We start from the raw sequence: 20,394 nt of genomic DNA on the forward strand, positions 1-20,394 counted from the left end.
CATTAAAAAGTATTATATTCACTCAATAAGTGAAAAAAAATAGTTAAAAATTCTTAAGATTAAATGAAAGAGTACTATATCTTCATTGTTTCCTAATGTGTCTGTTTAAGGCCATAACTGTCACACCAGGCCAGCAGAGGGAGCAGCAACAGTCAGTGAGGGGCAGGGCTCCCTCTGCTGGCCTGGTGTGACATAGCCCCCCCCCCCAAGAAGCGGCTTCCGGACGCTCCAACGGGAACAACAGAAAAACAGTCCAGGGGAGCGGTGGGGGGGGAGCAAGGGAACAAAGGAGGGCCAGGTCCATGCGGCGGTAGAGGATCCAGAGGCTGAGGCAGGACCGGCAGATCAGGAGGAGCTGAGGACTCCCACAGTGGGAAATGTGAGAGGGAGGGTACCCACGGCGGAGCAGACGACCACCAAAGCCAGACCGTAATCCTACAGAGTGGGGCAGCCCACCAGGGCGGAGCAGAGGAAGCAGGAGCCCTCCAGGGAGGAGCAGGAGGCGCAGAAGCCATCCAGGGCGGAACAGGAGGCGCAGAAGCCCTCCAGGGCGGAACAGGAGGCGCACAAGCCCTCCAGGGCGGAACAGGAGGCGCAGGAGCCCTCCAGGGCGGAACAGGAGGCGCAGGAGCCCTCCAGGGCAGAACAGGAGGCGCAGGAGCCCTCCAGGGCGGACCAGGCAGACGCGTCATGGACTGGGACCTGGGTAGAGCAGAGACAGAGGAGGCAGACAGAGCAAGGAGAGAAGCAGAGAGTTCATGGGAGAACGCCGCCTCCATAGCCATGACTAGGCAGACGAGGTCTTCAAAGGCGGCTTCCATAGCCATAACAAGGACGACAGGAAGTCTAGGTGGTGCAGGCAGAGCAGGGAGCCTTGGAGGTGCTGGTAGAGCAGGGAGCCTGGGTGGAGCAAGCAGAGCAGAGAATTCCGCAATGCACACCACCTCCAAAAGAGGTATAGGCGCAGCGGAGATGTGGACAGATGAGGCCTCTGAAACGCAGTGTGCAGCCCACACACTCAAAATGGCAATAGCCATTACAGGTAATGCAGTAGTAAGTGGAAGGCCCATCGGGTTTGTGGGCGTGTGGCCTGGGAGCGTTGGCTCTGCGTGGCCTGGGAGCGTTGGCCCTGCATGGCCTGGGAGCGTTGGCCCTGCGTGGCTTGGGAGCGTTGGCCCTGCGTGGCTTGGGAGCGTTGGCCCTGTGTGGCTTGGGAGCGAAGGCTCTGGACGCTCGGGGGAGACGTGACTTGGTTCTGTCACAGGGAAGGTCAGAGACGTGCGGATCCATTCGCAGCATTTATTAGAGACAAAACAAACACACAGGGGCAGGCAGAAATCGTGGTCAAACACAGGCAGAAGGTCGGGGCTGGCAGTGAGAATCAAACACGGGAGGGAGTCCAGGAATCAAACACACGGGAAAACAAACACGGGGAGAAACGCTCAGAATTATGACCATGAGGAACGATAAGACTTCGCCCGGAAGTGTGTGTGTCAGTGGCTTAAATGCATGAGAGTCAATGATGTGTAGTGCAAGAGTTAATGACAGGACGACTCAATTGGTGACAATAACACTGCCATTGTACCTCCAACAGGAGAGTACAATGCTTTGCTGATTTTTAAACGTGACTTGTCAGATAAGTTTGTAAAGGAAGAATGCGACTAGCTGATGACTGATAATGTACACAGCAACCCAACTGATAACCTAAATTCTTTGTTAACATGCTTTCATTTTAAGAAAATGTCTAAGAAAGTATATGCAATTTCTATGAATATCTTTGATTTTTTTTTATTTAATAAAAATATAAAAGGTCAACCAATAATATTTATGATACAAAACAAGTTAGACCAATTGAGGCAAACAGACCAAATATACATTGAAGCATAAACAATTGTGATAACAATGATTGGAAATGATCATAAGAAGGCCTTCTTAGAAATAGCTGTTTTCATTTCCCACCGGGACACAATGGGTTTAATCCCATCCAAGGTTTGCTAATCCATAATCCCACTTGCTCCTTCGTCATTTCTCCCATTCCCTTTGTAGACCCTGACCTACAATGCACAAGTCTGGATGCGAGACAGACCGAATTGCACCTCTGATTTCTGTTTGATCATTCCATGGCTTGTCTTCTCTGACTGAACCATCTTCCAGCCTGTGACAGCAAAACAGAATAAGAACATTAGTGAATTGAAGGATTAGGGAAGTGGGCCAGGGCTGGTTAGCACTGGTCAGCAGCAAGACATTGAGAGCTTAGTTGCTGGGGATTAGCAATTATAATACAATGTACGTGAGAGGGGAAAGTGTGTCTGAATCACAAACTGTATAATACATATTACATGTTTCCTCAAATTCAGTGAAAATTAATTTCGTCCATATCACACTGTGCTTGTAGTTTACTGTACAGACATCACAAAAACAAATAGGGCATTATTTACTGTATGTCTTGTGACCATATTTACAAAAGGCCATCACATACACCTTTAATGTGTTGAACTATTTTGAATATCATTATACTGAATTTATTTGGATTTCACACACATTACCTCTAACATGGGGCATTCCCACATTCACTTTTAAGTTATGTGGGTTTTTCCCATCATTCTTTCATTGTTTCTCTAAAACTGGTTAAACAATGTAAATAAACAGGTTTTCCAACATACATGAAAGCATTCTGATCTGAGTTTTGTCTTGCTCTATATTTGTAAGTAGTTTCCAAGTATTACACATTTGTTGTTGTTTTTGTGTTGATTTTTTTCTCATAATTGTGAAGTTTATCTACTTAAAACTCAAAAAGAATTGTTAGAACATGTAATAGTGAATATTGCTGTAAATATGTGTGTATGTGTTTCTGTATATATATATATATATATATATATATATATATAGAGAGAGAGAGAGAGAGAGAGAGAGAGAGAGAGAGAGAGAGAGAGAGAGAGAGAGATTATTTTCCAAGACTTGTCCAGTGGTCCAGTGGTCCTCACTGAAAAACATTTTTTCCACTTCAATTAATGTTTGAAATTATTTAATATCAATTGTTTATTTTGCAAATTGATAAAGAAAACGAAGTATTTGGCAAATACTTTAAATTACGGCCTTCTACAGATGGATTTGTTCCTTGTTATTCACCCGAGAGCTGAGTGACATTTACACAATGAACCCATAATTGAATTTCAAAAAGTGCCCTCTTTATTATGACAGAGACAACCAAAGTGCTTGTCCTATAACATTTTCTTATTCTCTTAAAAAAACTGGAATCTGGAACAGAAGACACAATTTCAAGCATGAATGGTACTTGCTTCAGATACTCTTATCAAAAAAGTTGTTTAAGATAAAGACTGAGCAAGAAAATCTTGGATACTGTATCATTATTAAGCATTACAACCCAAAGGAGTTAAGTTCATGGATCAGAAATTAAAAGCTAAAGTTTTTCACCTCAATAAATTCAATAGAACTGCTCACGGGACTTTTCTGCATAGTTCGCATAACTGTTTTTTTTTTTTTTTTCATTTACAGAGTTATGTTTCTGGGTCATTAAATCACAGATATTAACCTAATTTTCCTGATGACTTGGAAAGCAGCCATGTAGCAATTTTGATGCATTAAAGGGGTCATGACTTGAGAAACCAAAATTCCCTTGATCTTTTGACATATAAGAGGTCATTGTAATATAATAACATTCTGTATGTTTCAGAACTCAAAACGTTGTCAGTCTAAAAGCAGCTTATATTGAATATATTATTTTGGATGTTTAGATGGATGATATATTGGATCCGACAACACAAGTGTGATTACTATTGCTCTATTGCTCTTCTTACAGATTATTTATATCATGTAGACTATAAATTAGTGTTGGGTCGAGTCCACCTAAGTCGAGTCCGAGTCGAGTCCGAGTCTTTAGCCATTCGAGTCCGAGTCGAGTCCGAGTCCAAAATGGGGCGAGTCGGACTCAAGTCCGAGTCCAAATGGGTCGAGTCCAAGTCGAGTCCAACTGAACACTACTGTTTGTCAGTATCTTAACCTTGTTTCAACCTTTACAACTAGAATAAGGCAATGGCAATTTAAATGTAAAAAAGCAAACAGCTATTGCATATTGCCATTTGGATTTTTGATTTCATACCATCTTATAATTAGTGTCCTGCTCAGAAAACTTTAAAGTCATGTAACAGAAGTTATAACTTATGTATTGTGACATATTTCAGAGTGAAACAGCTTTTAAAATGTGAAAAATTATAGGGCAGGACAGGAATTCAATGGGGTGGGTAGGAAGCTTAGTGAATGAGACCTGAGGAGCAGAAAATTCACCTCTTATCTCTGATTTTGGCTGTTTTGAGTTTTATATGATGAATGTTAAGACCTTACACAGGGTAGATGGCATTTTGATTTTTTTTTTTTTTTTCTTGGATGAAAATGAGGCTGTAAGGTGACAGTTTTTAAGAAGCAGTCTATGGAGGCCATGGAATAAAAGAGTAAAAAAAAAAAGTAAATTTTATTTTATATTTCAAAATTCTGACTTTATTTTCACAATTCCGAGATTATATTTCACAATTTTGATAAGAAATGACATTCTCCCTTTTCCCCTCAGCTCAAAATCATGAGTTTAAATCCCACACTTCTGACATTTTTCCCCTCAGAAAACTCTGAGTTAATTTGAGTTATAAAGTCCGAAATACAACATATAAACAACATATAAAAAAAAAAAAAATCAGAATTGTGAGATAAAATAGGCAAATTTAATATGACGCAGTCTGTTGCAGCAGGTTTACATTGCTGTCGCTTTAAGACCGGATGCACCGATCATATATTGTGACACATCTGTATTTCTCCCATCTGTTTAAATTCACTCACAAGACAAAACCGACCGCATTTGCATTAATACTCTCCAAGACGGTGCATTTTGACATTACTTTTCGTGTAAATGTGTAGAAATAACATCCAAAAGTAAACTTAATTCAGCATTTGCACGCTGACTGAGAGGCGCTTTCGTTAAGCGCACTTTGGGGGTTTGTGTATGCAAAGAAACCAGCAGGCTTTCAAGTTCTGGCAAGACTTTTAAACAAGTGCGAATACTGAATGTCACTTTCGTAATAATGCGAGTCAGTAAAATTTCCGTCAGCTGTCCCTGGACTCGGCTGGACTCGGCAATTATTCCCGAGTCCGAAAAGCTTGAGTCCGAGTCAAGTCCGAGTCAGAACACATCCGAGTCCGTGACAAGTCCGAGTCCGCTAAAAATTGAACTCGAGACCAGACTCGAGTCCGAGTACAAGTCCGAGTACCCCAACTCTACTATAAATATACTAGAGTAATTTTTAATCAGTTATACGTTGGCCTTATATTTGATATCATAAGAGTGTTAGACTCACCCATGGGTGCTAATTGCTGGTTCACTTCCACATGTCTCTGCCACAGAGATGACTGGCACCCTGGGAGGCAGGCTTAGACTGGGCCTCCTATCTGACTGGCTGCGCCGGATGAATGGCTGGGGCCCTCGTGCAGACACTGGCAGTCGACCACGCTCTCCCCAGGGTCGAGGCAAAACGCTGCTACCGGAGGAGGCCCATGCCTGAGGGGGCTTGGGTGTAGGCACAGGCTGAGCCTCAAATAACGATGTTGAGACCGGACAAAACACTGATCGAGCATTACTAAACACTCTTGAAGAGTCCTCACTACTGTTTTCTCTAGACCAGCGATGCACTTTTGGGGAAGCAGGGGGTGACGGCGCCTTAAAGGGGTAAGTGACCCCTGTCACTGTGATTGGGGTTTGGTCTTGCCGTGTTGCAGGGGTGCTTGGCAGAGTTCGTTGCCCAGAAGAAAGTGGGGATGGAAGTTTACGAACTACAGGGGGGCTAGCTGAAGAAGTGGCTTGACTTTTCAATACTGGAGGACTAGGGAGTCTCCGATGTAACAGAGGCGTGGATGGTAACACACGAGTTCTGGATACAGTAGGAGTGGCAGGGTTTTGGTTCTTGCAGGCATTGTTTGGCACTGTTTCATTGGTATTGTTCTCCTTTTGTGAAAGCTCTACATCACCTTGGCAGGAGGAAAGCTGCCTGTGGCCCTGCTCAGCTGTAGGTTTCTCTGTTGGTGAGTCAGAAGAATGCCTCAAGTGGATTATCTTTCTTGCTTGTTTGTAAAGGGAGGCAGCCTCCTCACTTTCCGTGTCTGTCTCATAGCTGGAATCATGGTGACCACCTTTCGCAACTCCTCTGGTATCCTGTTGTGTGGAACGAATTGGCGACATGCTAACAGAGCATTTACACAAATTCCCCTTACTGGGTAGTACTGTAACAGACTGCAGAGAGGCTCGTAACCTCTGAGACATTGCAGTCCTTTTTGGCAGGATGGATCGGCCCCTCCTTGTTACATTTTCTCTCGTGTCCTTTGTCTGTGCATTTTCAAAGGAATTGTCCATGAGAACCTCAAGTGGAGGGGGTGGTAGATTGTCAATGTCAAGATCCTCTGTCCTTTCAGAGCATTGCAATTCCCCTTGACTACTGAGCATATTATTGTCATTAAATGCTAATGTGGCAGAGGGACCTAAACCTGGAATGATGGGAACACCACACTTTCTAACACCTTTAAGAGGTCCAATAATTTTTGCACTGTCTGTGCTCTGTTTACTTTCCTCCAAGCCCAGACTAAATGTGTCAATCAGTTTTTTAACTGAATTCCTTTCCCTATACAATCCTGAAGATAGGCGGGGTGACGGTGGAGGGCTTGGCACAGGTATTACCTTAACAGGCCCATTAACAGGTAGGGTTTTCTTATCCTTTTCCTTACCCTTTCCTTTGTCCTTTTTCTTTTTTTCCTCTATCTCTTCCTTCGCACTTTCTTGGTCAACTTTTGTAGTTGCCTTTCTTTGATTACTTGGAGAAAAAATGTTCCTATTCAAAGAACGTTGCCTGTCAGCAGCAACTGATGAAATGGTTTGTGTTTGCGGTAGCTGGATTTTCTTAGATGAACTCTGTTTTGTATTTCCTTCACACTTAACTTTGGTTATTCTCTCCAGCCTTTGATTGAGTTCCTTTTGAGTTCTCTCAAGTTCAATGAGTGTAGGGTCTTCTACTTTATTACGCAGAGAATCTGCTGATCTCGACCGTTTAGTAACTGTGGTCTTTTTCTTAGAGGTTCTAGAAGCAGCTGTTTGGGGTCTTTTAGAACTTTTGTCACCATCCTCAGTCCACTGACTACTGCTGTTTGGGTTATCTGCCTGTTTTGCTTTTTCTCCAGGGCCTTGGGATGGCAAAAAACGAATTTGACCACTAATGGCATCTTTTAGCTTTAATGTCATTTCAACGTTTTTTGGATTCTCTATTCGCTTTGCTGGCAAACGACGTGGTTGCCTCCGGTCTGGAATAAAATAATCTGTTTGTTTGGTTCTTTTATCCTTGTATTTTTCCTCTTCACTACCATCCTCCACATCCCGACCACCTTCGTCCAAGGAGACAGAGCCAAGTAGTGATTCTGTATCTCTCTGTTCTTTTTCTGCAATAGTGCAAGTTGAGTCTATAGAGTTAAGAGAGCTGCTGTTGCTTATTGTTTTGAGAAGTCTGCCTCTGTATGACCTTCGGTAAACTGGTGTAGAACCGCAAGGGCTACTTGATGCAGCACAAATGGTTCCAGTTGACTCACAACTTTCTCTACGTTGACGTTGTCTGTCTGAACCTGCCAGGGACTCACTTTCTGCCCCAAGTCCACTGTCTTCACTAAATAGTGCAGAGTCATCTGGGCCAGGTTTTTTCTGTGATGCGGCCTCAATTCGAGAAAGCAGCCGCTTTAATCTGGACTCTGATGCACGTTTTGTCCTGAGCTTCTCATCTAGAATTTCAGTAATAGAGGAAAAGTAATCCACCGCCTCCTCAAGCGCGGTATCCCCAATTGTACACACTGATTGACCTACCTGACGCATTCTCTGTACGGTGTACTGAAGGAGTTGTTGTAGTAGGTCTGGTGGGGGCTCACTGCAGGTGGGAAAGGTCACATTTTTTGCTGAGTTGGGTGAGGAAGAATTCTTTTTATCACAAGGCCATGCCAGATGCTCTCCATTTTCTTTTAACATCATCTCCCCCTCTTCCACTATTTCCTGCAGCCCTTTGTTTATTTCCTCATAGCGTAAGATCATGAATGCCACCATAGGTTGCAAGGAAATTTGGGTTTGGGCGGCATGATCAAGTAACCCCAACAAATCTTCATATTTACTTATGCTGGGGTTAAGATATGCATACGCCGCTTGATGAGCCTTTACAAGTGTCTCTGGAAAGTCTACTTTTTCTTCAGGAAAACGTTTTCTTTCCTTTTCTTTCTTCTTGCTTAATTTGACACCTTTAGGACCTTTCTTTGATTTCTTCGCACCCTTTTTCTCACAAGCCTCACGTTTTTCTTCTTGTTGTTCCTTCCCTTGAGATAATATATCGATGTTAATCTCTTGTGTGCCTAGTTTGGCAGAAGCAGCCCCTTCATGCTCAGCCGTAGAGAATTTCCTCCTTAACGACGTTGAACTTGTGTTGTTCCGAACAGTTGAGCTGTCTCTCTCTGTGTCCTGTCCACAAGATTCTCCACTGCTGCCATCATCAGACTGTGATTCTCCAAGTCTTTCAAGAGTCCCTGGAAGTAGAGTTCTCCCTCTTCTGAATGCATCCTGTGCTCCGTGGAGACCATTCCCATGTGAGGGAGAGCAGCCCATTTCAGAGCAATTGCCGTTTACCAGGATTTTGCAAAAATATAGTCCAACAAAGACAAGTATGCAGTCCACTCCATCTGACAGCAGGATGTTTTAGAATCACCAGCTGCACTTGTCATTTTCCGATGACTCCGATTACCAGACATACAGTTGTATTTGAGTATCTCTGTGTATCCTAGGAAATCACCTTAGAAGGACTTTTACGGAAAACAAATGTGAAGTGCCAAAGGAGTCTCTTCTCTTTCAGTTAAAAAAAAAAGAAAAAAAAATTCAACCACTGATCAAATGTGTTTGTATTTCTTTTGAAGAAAGCATTGGTAAGCATTTTGTCTAATGTCGTAGAGTCCCTCTGTACCTTCTGGAGGACGAGCAGCTAAAGAGATTACTAAGGATTTGAGTGTAGTCCTAAGCATGCACATATGTCACCTCAGTGCAAATAAAACACACAGTCTCAAGACTTTAAGCTCATTAAGGTAATCACAGTTGTTTTCAGGTAGCTTTTTATAGCTCAAACCCAGTGTGCCATAGAAAAGTTAGTCTAAAATAAAATTCTGTTTAGTGAACTCCTGTAAATTATAAATATTTGAATTACTTTAGTGCATCGTTTCAACCTTTTGAACAGAGAAATAGATTTATTCCAGAAATATAATTTATTGCGGCACATTGGTGTTTTAATAAACAAGACATAAAACAGTTCACAACTTACTTAATGTAGTGATAATTATAACATCTGCAGCGATCTGATGCTCTCAGTTCTCTCAGAATTGGATGCCTTGGTTCTCTCCCCTAATACTTTTGAATTAGCACAGTGACACAAGAACCCATATTCAGCTATACCCACTGACTGGCGTTCTGACATCAATGCTAGAGAGGGAAATGCCTTTCCCTTCCTGTTCTTGCTTGATTGACAGGTTCAGTGTCTGCGGCTGAATCTGTGCACCACATCATTTTATTAATGTAACCTCTGGATCCCATGACCTCCCCAAGCCATGTGATATAGACACGAAATGCCATTGTCTATCATTAAAGAATTTACCTTTATTCAAGTTCAAATGCCACTCAGATAATATTGTAACAAAAGAAGACATATTGACATTCAAAATATTATTGGTTTCTTATAATTAAGCAATAAAACAAACAAAAGTAGTGTGACTCTGTGTTCATAATTCATAATTTTGAATGAATTGTATTTTACGAATGCATTATAAACCCTCACCAACATAAATAATGCAATAGCATTAATATATTAATCTTCTATATGACATACATGCATTACACCAAATGATGTTGTGAATATATATATATTTCTGGTAACACTTTAGAATACTGTTTCTTACTTACTGCTTAACTCATAAGGAATAATTGAAGAACTAACAGGTAATCTTTCATTAACACTTAACTTACTACTGTTAACTACTAAAGAAGATGTGTTAACTAATCAGTATGTAATGCAATTTTATGATTGTGTTAAGTAACAGTTAGATAGTCAATAACTAATGTATTCTGTCATACCTCCTGAAGAACTACTATTAATTATCTACTAGTTAAGGTTCAAGAAAAATAACTATAAATATAAAATAACTACTAGTTATACTACTAAACAGTTATATGCAAATAGTCACCATAATAATCAGGTTGTGGCCCACAAATCAAGTACTAATTAAAAGTACAGATACCCCAATAAAGTATTACTCCAGTAAAATTATGAATAGTTTTTTTTTTAGACTTGGGTAGTTTTAGTAATAGGTTCGTAATAGGTCCTGCAGAATTATTTGATAATTATTTATTAATTACTAATGGGTTCCCTATGTTTTCACTTTAGAATACTGTTTCAGTTTATAAGTAATTCTTGTTGAATTATCTAGTAATTCTTTATTAATTACTAATGGGTTCCCAATATTTTCCATTTAGAATAGGCCTACTGTTTCAGGTTCGAAATAAGTCCTGCAGAATTATTTGATAATTGTTTTGATAATTCTAATTACTAATGGGCTACCTGTATTTTCACTTTCCCTCAGTCCTGGCCTTACATACAAGAACTGAATTAATGATAATAAGGTATATGCTGAGAAGGCACACATACAGTACTGTATATAAAGTATAAAAATTAAGGTAAGTTATCACATGACAGTGGAGTGGTGGTGGGTGTCACAGGGAGTCAGACTGAGACGTGCGGATCCATTTGCAGCATTTATTGAGAATCGTCAACATGCAGGAATAATCACCAGAAAACAGGAACAACGTAGGTAATCCGGGAAACAGTTCAATAGACAGGCAATGGTCGCAATGGCAGGTAGCAGGAATCGTCAACGGGGTACACAGTCCAGAGTCATACACAGAGAATCCAACACAGAGATAAACGCTTAGAATTACGACCATAGGAACAATAAGACTTCGCAAGGTGGCTGTGTGTGTGAGTGGCTTAAATGCATGTGGGTAAATGATAAACAGGTGTATGCAGCAATCAGTTCAGTGGGAAACGAGGAGCAGCTGTGTGCAGTGATTGGTGCAGTGGCTTATGGGGTTTGCAGTCCAGAATGTGTGTGCTAGAGTTCATGACGAGATAGACCAGATACGTGACAGAGCCCCTCCCCAAGGAGCGGCTTCCAGACGCTCTAACCACCTAATACAACCTGGAGCGTGGTGGAGCGGAGGCGGAACAGGGGGAGGGATGGAGGGCCAGGTCCATGTAGGGGTACTGGAACCACGAACTGAGGCTGAGCCGACGGAGGGAGAAGCCATGGCGGAGGAAGGGTTGGCTCCTGCATGGGGCCGACCGACGGAGGTGGAGCCGGTGGAGCCCGAGGCGGAACCGGAGAGTCGATGGTCCTGGGCGACACAGAGGATCCGGAGGGCCAAGGCGGAACCCAAGGCTCTGGCGACCCCGGCGGAGATGGAGGTCCGGAGGTACGCAGCGGAGCCGGAGTGACAGAGGATCGAGGCTGTGCCCACGGGAGGGAGGAGGTCCACAGAGCCGGCAGGACGGAGTGACGAGGCGCAGCCGGAGGAGTAGAGTCCAGAGGCGAAGGTGGGGCGACGACTGACCGGGGCGGAGCCGGAGAGACGATGGAGCCCGGAGGAGCTGGTGGGCCGATGGCCGACAACGGAGACGAGGGAGCACAGAGCCAGGGTGGAGCCGCAGGGTCGGAGGGCCGAGGTGGAGTCCAGGACTCTGAGACTGGAGGTGATGGTGAGGGATCCTTCAGTCTGGACACCGATGAAGACTGGCAGTGCCACGGCAAGTCCTCTGCACCGAAGGTGGGATGTGGGTGAGCAGAGGGACTGTCAGGAGACAGAGGTGGCGGAACTGGAGCAGCAGGGAGGGTGGGTGGGAACAGTCCATGCATGAGCTCCGTGACCAGAACCGGGCAGACAGGAATCTCAGGACGACTGGATGGAACCAGCGGAGTCTCTGGAAGGCTGGGCGGAACCAGCGGAGTCTCTGGAAGGCTGGGCTGAACCAGCGGAGTCTCTGGAAGGCTGGGCGGAACCAGCGGAGTCTCTGGAAGGCTGGGCGGAACCAGCGGAGTCTCTGGAAGGCTGGGCTGAACCAGCGGAGTCTCTGGAAGGCTGGGCGGAACCAGCGGAGTCTCTGGAAGGCTGGGCTGAACCAGCGGAGTCTCTGGAAGGCTGGGCGGAACCAGCGGAGTCTCTGGAAGGCTGGGCGGAACCAGCGGAGTCTCTGGAAGGCTGGGCGGAACCAGCGGAGTCTCTGGAAGGCTGGGCGGAACCAGCGGAGTCTCTGGAAGGCTGGGCGGAACCAGCGGAGTCTCTGGAAGGCTGGGCGGAACCAGCGGAGTCTCTGGAAGGCTGGGCGGAACCAGCGGAGTCTCTGGAAGGCTGGGCTGAACCAGCGGAGTCTCTGGAAGGCTGGGCTGAACCAGCGGAGTCTCTGGAAGGCTGGGCGGAACCAGCGGAGTCTCTGGAAGGCTGGGCTGAACCAGCGGAGTCTCTGGAAGGCTGGGCGGAACCAGCGGAGTCTCTGGAAGGCTGGGCGGAACCAGCGGAGTCTCTGGAAGGCTGGGCGGAACCAGCGGAGTCTCTGGAAGGCTGGGCGGAACCAGCGGAGGCTCTGGAAGGCTGGGCGGAACCAGCGGAGGCTCTGGAAGACTGGCCTGAACCAGCGGAGGCTCTGGAAGGCTGGGCTGAACCAGCGGAGTCTCTGGAAGGCTGTCTTGAGGAGCGGGCTCTGGACGACGCTCTTGTGAAGCGGGCTCTGGACGACGCTCTTGTGAAGCGGGCTCTGGACGACGCTCTTGAGGAGCGGGCTCTAGAGAACTGGACGACCCCAGCGGAGATTCAGGAGGGCTGGGCGTCTCCAGCGGAGACTCTGGAAGAGCAGGCTCTGAGCGAGCGGTCACTGGAGGGCGCTCTGGCGGCGCAGTCACTGGAGGGCGCTCTGGCGGCGCAGTCACTGGAGGGCGCTCAGACTGTGCGGTCGTGTTTTGGCTTGACTCAGGATATGAGGTCGCTGCTTTGGCAGGTGCTGACCGTAAGAGACCGACTGTTCGTGCTGACAGTAGTGGTGGGTCCTCTAGGCTGGATGTGAATCTTTGCCAAGCCGTGGTGAAATGTGGGTGTTGTGATTCTGGGCTAGTGGCCATCTTGTGAACAGGCTCGGGAGGGGCGGCCATCTTATGCTGTGGCTCTGAGCTGGAACTTACAGTGGGAAGATGGTTCTCTTCCACAATTCCCACAGTAAAAGGAGAGCCACACAACAAAAGAGCAAGATCTATATAATATTGCAGAGTCCAGCCAGGTTCACACATTGGCATGAGGGAAGCCAATGGCTCTAAGAGTCCTCCCCGAAAGAAAATCATCAGGCACTGCTCCTCCATAGTCGACTGATTAGCTAATTCGATGAAGTCCATAGCATACTCCTCAATAGTCCGCTCATCCTGCTTGAGACGCATGATCTGTACAGTGGTGTTCGTGCTGGAACCGGATGACACCATACTCGCTGCTGGATCCTTGTAGTGGCGAAGTCTTCTGTCACAGGGAGTCAGACTGAGACGTGCGGATCCATTTGCAGCATTTATTGAGAATCGTCAACATGCAGGAATAATCACCAGAAAACAGGAACAACGTAGGTAATCCGGGAAACAGTTCAATAGACAGGCAATGGTCGCAATGGCAGGTAGCAGGAATCGTCAACGGGGTACACAGTCCAGAGTCATACACAGAGAATCCAACACAGAGATAAACGCTTAGAATTACGACCATAGGAACAATAAGACTTCGCAAGGTGGCTGTGTGTGTGAGTGGCTTAAATGCATGTGGGTAAATGATAAACAGGTGTATGCAGCAATCAGTTCAGTGGGAAACGAGGAGCAGCTGTGTGCAGTGATTGGTGCAGTGGCTTATGGGGTTTGCAGTCCAGAATGTGTGTGCTAGAGTTCATGACGAGATAGACCAGATACGTGACAGTGGGTTCCTATCGAAAGCTGATTTCTTACAAAACACACTCACAAAACAATTCACTACACAGGCAAAACCTCTATAAAGTTTATTGCATTTATTAATATTGCATTGTCATACTACTACTACTACTAATAATAATAATAATAATAATAACATATATGAAAGGGTCACAACTCAATGTAATTGTGTATGACTGTAATTACTTCATAGATATTTTTCTTGAACCTTAACAAGTAGATAATTAATAGTAGTTCTTCAGGAAGTATGACAGAATACATTAGTTATTGATTAGCTAACTGTTACTTAACACAATCATAAAATTGTATTACATACTGATTAGTTAACACATCTTAGTAGTTAACAGTAGTGAGTTAAGTGTTAATGAATGATTACCTATTCGTTTTTCATTAATTCCTTATTAGTTATGCAGTAAGTAAGAAACAGTATTCTAAAGTGTTACCATTTTTCTTCCCTTTTTACTAATTCATATTTACAAAAATAATAATGTCAGCAGTAATCCACTAGCTCTTTAAAAAAATACATTCTTTCTAATATAACTCTTTTAACATTAATGTGTGTACACTTATCAAATGGATTTGCGCCTTGTTCTTTTGCGTAATGTCTGGTAAGGAAATTCTGAATTGATTGAACCCAAACCAGTATCAACTGAGTTAATGGTATTTTGTGACCCCATTATAAAACCAGGTCCCTGTGTTATCTCTGGGATAAAGTCAATGGTAGTGGCTCTTGCAATATATGCCTCTCGAGTAAGCTGTTCTTTCTTCTTACAGAGAGCCATGTACCATTTAGGTGCAAAGTGACAGAAAATAACTCCATAGCATGACACCAAGATGGCAGCTGCTTGAATTGAATACCGTTCGTTGACCTTAGCAATGTATACAGGGGTGAAACAGACCCACACAAAAAGGTAAATTAGCATGCTTAGGATGATGTGTCCAGTCTCATTGAAAGCCTGAGGTACCTTTCGCCCCTTAAAGGCCATCAAAAAGCAGACAAATGCTAGCAATGCAATATAGCAAAGCATAATGCCAAATCCAATGCCAGAACCTTCGTTGCACTGAACAGTAACAATCATGCTTTGCTCAGATTGAAATGTCTCCACAGCTGGGGAATCAAATATCAACCAGAAGATGCAGATGAGGACTTGAATGAGAGTACCACAAGTTATGATGGCAGGGGGCTTGTAAAACTTTTTAACACGCTCCTGGCGATGCGGTGCAAGAAAGCATGCAAAGGTACGTAGAGCTTTAACCAAAATACATGAGACTGTGAGTGAAAACCCTAAGGCATACAAGATCTGTCGACCCCTGCAAATGTTAACATTGGGTTTGCCAATGAATAATATGACACTAGTATAGCTGAGTGTTAACCCTGCCATGATTAGAAAACATAGGTTTCCCCCTGCTTGTTTCATGACTGGTTTTCCATAAAGGACCAATAAGATCATCAGGGTAAAGAACAACAATAGATAACCTAAAACAGTAAATGTAAGTATAACTATAGCATGGGACCCATCCCATTTCCAGTAGTCCTCTTCCTTTGGCTTGCAGGAAGTCCATCCTTTCAAAGACCAGGTACCATGTTCACAAGGGAGGCAATTTGGTAGGTCTAAAAGAAAGGCAATGTTGCTATTATGGTATTTTCAATCAAGAATCAAGTTTCAAGTGTCTCATAATATGTATTTTCCCTTTTTAACTGTTTTTAAAATAATTTTAATTCTAGGCTCTCTATTGATGTCTGTGGTTGAAACAAAACTTCAAGTTCATTTCAAAACATATTTACATTAGTTGTCTACACACTGGCTCAAATTCTAATTTCTAGTGAAAAATTAAACAAGAAGTCATCCATAAAAACTCTACCTTTTAAAAATACCATATACTTAAAATTGATTACTTACTTGTTTCATTAGAGTAAGTACCCTCTAAACATTGTGTGCAATTATGGCAGCATGATGTTTTGAGGAGTTTCTTAGCTGTACCAGGTGGGCAAATAGCAGAGCACATGGAAACAGGAACCTAGAATAAGATGCAGAGAAGTGTGGTTAATATGTAGTCCTTACATGCAATGCATAATAATACCCTGCTAAAAACCAGCAATGATGGTTATGTATTTTTGGGTAACCAAAAGGTTTGAAGTGTGTGTGTGTGTGTGTGTGTGTGTGTGTGTGTGTGTGTGTGTGTGTGTGTGTGTGTGTGTGTGTGTGTGTGTGTGTGTGTGTGTGTGTGTGTGTGTGTGTGTGTGTGTGTACCTGGTATTCATCACGTTGTCACATTTCTCAGGTCCCCATGAGGAAACAGGCTTATAAATCATGCACAATTTTTTTTTTGATGAAGTAAAAGTATGCACAATCTCCTGTGAGGGCTAGGTTTAGGTGTAGGGTAGGTGTAGGGCGATAGAAAGTACGGTTTGTACAGTATGAAAAACATTACGCCTATGGAATGTCCCCATAAAACATGTAAACCCAACGTGTGTGTGTGTGTGTGTGTGTGTGTGTGTGTGTGTGTGTGTGTGTGTGTGTGTGTGTGTGTGTGTGTGTGTTCACTATTGTGTGTGTGCACCTGGATGGGTTAAATGTGTGTGTGACACCTACAGCTTGGATCAACATGAAAATCTGGGCTGGTCCATTTTTTTATGATAATGTAATGACATATATAATGATGGTTCCATATATAACTGATGTTTTTTTTTTGTTTTTTTTGTTTTTTATTACAATTAGTTAGTCTCACCATATTGCTTGGATTACTCCATGTTATGGGTGCCTTAATATGAACTTCTTTTGTCATCAGATTGTAATTTCCAACAACAACAAAGCTTCTCTGGCCACTTGCTTCTTGTGGTTGCCAGTTAATTAAATCATATCCGTTCATGAAATTTCCAGATGCATTAAAATAGAATGTTTGATTGTCCATAGTAAAATTTATCTTTTTCAGTTCCTTGAGGAGCTTTCCAAAAGAAAAAAAGAAAAAAAGATATAAAATATCCAAAGATATAAAATTCCACATTTGGTAAAAATTTATATGGAAATTATATCAAGACCAAAATTGGATGTAAACATTTTACTTACCTTCCATGGCGGAAAGTCCCGTTCTCCAGGGCAATCAGTTTCATTGCAGTTTAGAAGAAGTCTTAAAGCGTGAGCAATGGACCAAACAGCTAACCTTTCACCATAGGTTATGCTGATGTCGACAGCTTCTGTTAGAAAACCTGTGTCTTTCCCTAACTCCTTATACTCTTCAAGAAAGAGGTTTACAGAGCCTGGAGCAAGAGTCAGCTGCTGCAAAAACTGCTTAAAACTGGGATTAGGACCAGTGATGAAAGTGAATCCAAAAATGTCACCTACTCGGTTGATTCCTTCCATTCGAGATATATTTCGTGACATTGACCAAGCATCACTTGCAATCCAAGTACGTGAGATATTCTGCTGAATCATCTCTTTGAACAGTTTATAGACCAGCTCTTCCTTTAAAATCAGTAAAACAACTTTAGTTTCGGATAAGCGGATTGTTTCTGTCACCTCTTGGATCCTTTTGTCAATTTCATTGTGAGCTAGGTAATGAGGCAATGCTTCTTTGAAAGCATGACAGATATCTGCACCTTCTGAATCAGCTAAGAAGCTTTGTAAGGCATTTTTTCCATAGTCATCATCGCCATAGACTACCCCAACCCAGTCCCAATGGAAGTGTTTCATGAAATTAACCACAGCTTTGGTTTGGTGAACATCACTGGGAATTGTGCGCAGGAATGCTGGGTATCGCACCCTGTCACTAAGTGTTTGTGCAGATGATGTTGTGCTTATCTGTTTTAAGAGAAAAAGACAAGGGATATTTATTGTTGATATCACTGTTGCTGGCAAATTGAGATTCAACAAGAATACTTTTTGACTGCCTGAATCAAAATCAAATCAAATTATGAGTTATCTAAAGATTCACCCTAAATTAACATCATAATGTTATTGACCTGTGGGACCATGTATAGACTCAGAAGCCGAGCCACTGCCAGAGAGTCTTCTGAGAAACGTGCTCCAATGATTGCTTTTACATTAGGCCTTTCAAGCACCTCACATTGGACAGGCAGTGTGCCATTCACAGCAAGAAGCTGCTCAGTGCTCTGAATGGCCTTTGATGCATCAGAGCAAGTGTCACAGATGTAATAGCCCAGTCGCACACCCGGGAGGAAGCTGGAGTTATTGATCGTTTCAATAGTATGCACAACAGCTAGAGTCCTTACAAGTGAAAGGAGATTTAATCTGTAAGGAAATGAGGGAAATCTTGTTTAGAAATAAAAACAATAGCATATTCAACTTTCTAATCTGTACACATACTTTACATTTGAGACATTTTTGTACAATTTCTAACAATCAATGTATATTTGTATGTACAATTAATAACATATACACACACACACACACACACACACACACACACACACACACATAAAAAGTAAGAAACTAAGTAAATAAATAAAGAAATTGTCATTTATCATCACAAATGAATTGTGTCCTTCATCCCAAAAATAATAATTTATTAATAAGAATGAATTATTCAAATATAATTTTATTTTAATTATATCATATTATTATTATTTACACAAAACAAGGCATTTGGTGTACTGTATAGTATTACACCTATCAAAAATAAATTTGCAGGAAAGGTACTTGTTGGGTTACAAATATTTAGTTTGATTTTTCATTCCAACAAATAAAATGTGCCTTTAAATGATGGAAAATGGGGGGGGGGGGGAATCACACACAAAAAAAAAAAATCAGATACTCACTCTGTGCAGTTGTATTTTTCTGGACGTTCTCGCACATGTAGTGTCTGTACTTTAGAATGGCAGGAACTGAGCACCCCTATCCTTATATCCCCATCTGCCCAGGCCCCACATATGCCTGGTGAGTATTCACAGGCAGACCCAGAACCAGCCAAAATAAGAATGACTATTAGGAGCCAGCAAAAGTCTTGTAGAAGCATGTCACACAATCTGACTGATCACAACTGTAACCCTTGAGATCTGTTCACCTTGACAACAAGGGCAAAATGCATAAGAAGTCTGACAGTCATTCTGGTTTAAGTAAGAGAAGCATGCAAGTGGGCTGGCTCATTCTGGACGAACACACAAAAAAGGTGTCAAAACAATTATGTTGCTGGATCGACTCCAAATGTCAGGCGAACATACCTTTATTCTTCATCATTCCCCCACAGATTGGTTCTGTACCAAATAACTCACATTACACTCCATTGAGACCTGACATTTGAACCAGTTTTAATTTGCTCAGCAGGCGTGTGGAAATTCCACATGCGTGTTTGTGTGTTGAGAATGTGTTTGTATGTGCTGATCTATTTTTGTGTAAACAAATTATAAAGTGCCCACATTAAATATATATATATATATATATATATATATATTTTTTTTTTTTTTTTTTTTTTTTTTAACTCTGTCACGATTTACTGGTCAGCATTTAATTATATTAACAGATTAAATTAACAGATTTACAGATACCTAAAAATAATCCAATCACAGGATAAAGACTGTACAAACCAAACACTATATTAACCAAAACCATCCAAAATTAACAACAAAGGAAACAAGAGACACAGTTGAAATAAATCAGTAATGAGGGGAGCCAGATCAGTTATTATAATAACTAATGAGAAGTGGGAACATGGGGAACAAAGAAAACTAAACACAGGAACAAGGAATCAAATTAAGTAAAATGCAAGTACAACTGTAATATAAGCGTCACGGTTATGTGGCGCACAAACGAAGAAGACAGTTCAACCACAACTAAAGCTACATTAATAACTGGCTGAGACTGGACAGAAATGGGGAATACTTATACAAACACAAGAGAGGGACTTATGCTGCATCCAAGTCCGCCTGGGACTTTCGTACTTACGAGTTGACAAGTCGTCATTACGATGTCAGGTGCGTTCAAGTCACTTTGGTCAGAACAAGATGGCGGTTTACCTTTTCTGCATAAAATTCAACATTTTTTTTAACTATCTACAAAATGATGAATAAAGAAAGTGCATCATTGTGTTCCCTTCCAAGAGAACATCCTTTAGGGGTCGCTATGGGGAACGCCATCAGTGTGGCTCGTGTCTGAAGCATACATACAAAAATGACAACCGTATTGGCCTCCTTCGAGACCATCTGCTACCTAGGCTAGCCCCCTTAGTAGAACGGTTTCTAAATCCTGTATGATATGGGTTACGCGCTAGACTTTGTTCCCATCTTGAGTTGGTTTAAAGCCCTAGCTACCTGGGCCCCAC

General features: G+C 42.6%; 3 protein-coding genes across 3 annotated transcripts; all 3 read right to left on the reverse strand.

The window, feature by feature from the left end:
- Positions 1-1,772: 1,772 nt before the first annotated feature.
- On the reverse strand, positions 1,773-9,022 carry pcare1 (photoreceptor cilium actin regulator 1). Its single transcript, XM_073826424.1, has 2 exons — positions 5,364-9,022; positions 1,773-2,155 (listed from the first exon to the last, which is right to left on the reverse strand). The coding sequence occupies exons 1-2, from the start codon at positions 8,681-8,683 to the stop codon at positions 2,023-2,025; spliced, it is 3,453 nt and encodes a 1,150-aa protein (XP_073682525.1). The 5' UTR covers positions 8,684-9,022; the 3' UTR covers positions 1,773-2,022.
- Positions 9,023-14,687: 5,665 nt separating this feature from the next.
- On the reverse strand, positions 14,688-15,569 carry LOC141295381 (G-protein coupled receptor family C group 6 member A-like). The gene has a single exon (XM_073826588.1). The coding sequence runs from the start codon at positions 15,567-15,569 to the stop codon at positions 14,688-14,690; it is 882 nt and encodes a 293-aa protein (XP_073682689.1).
- Positions 15,570-15,925: 356 nt separating this feature from the next.
- Positions 15,926-19,310, reverse strand: LOC141295382 (G-protein coupled receptor family C group 6 member A-like). The gene is made up of 7 exons (XM_073826589.1): positions 19,298-19,310; positions 18,896-19,058; positions 18,080-18,368; positions 17,187-17,918; positions 16,849-17,064; positions 16,020-16,137; positions 15,926-15,939 (listed from the first exon to the last, which is right to left on the reverse strand). The coding sequence occupies exons 1-7, from the start codon at positions 19,308-19,310 to the stop codon at positions 15,926-15,928; spliced, it is 1,545 nt and encodes a 514-aa protein (XP_073682690.1).
- Between the last annotated feature and the right edge of the window lie 1,084 nt (positions 19,311-20,394).

Source organism: Garra rufa, chromosome 21 (assembly GCF_049309525.1).
Source record: "Garra rufa chromosome 21, GarRuf1.0, whole genome shotgun sequence".
Classification (NCBI taxonomy): Eukaryota; Metazoa; Chordata; class Actinopteri; order Cypriniformes; family Cyprinidae; genus Garra; species Garra rufa.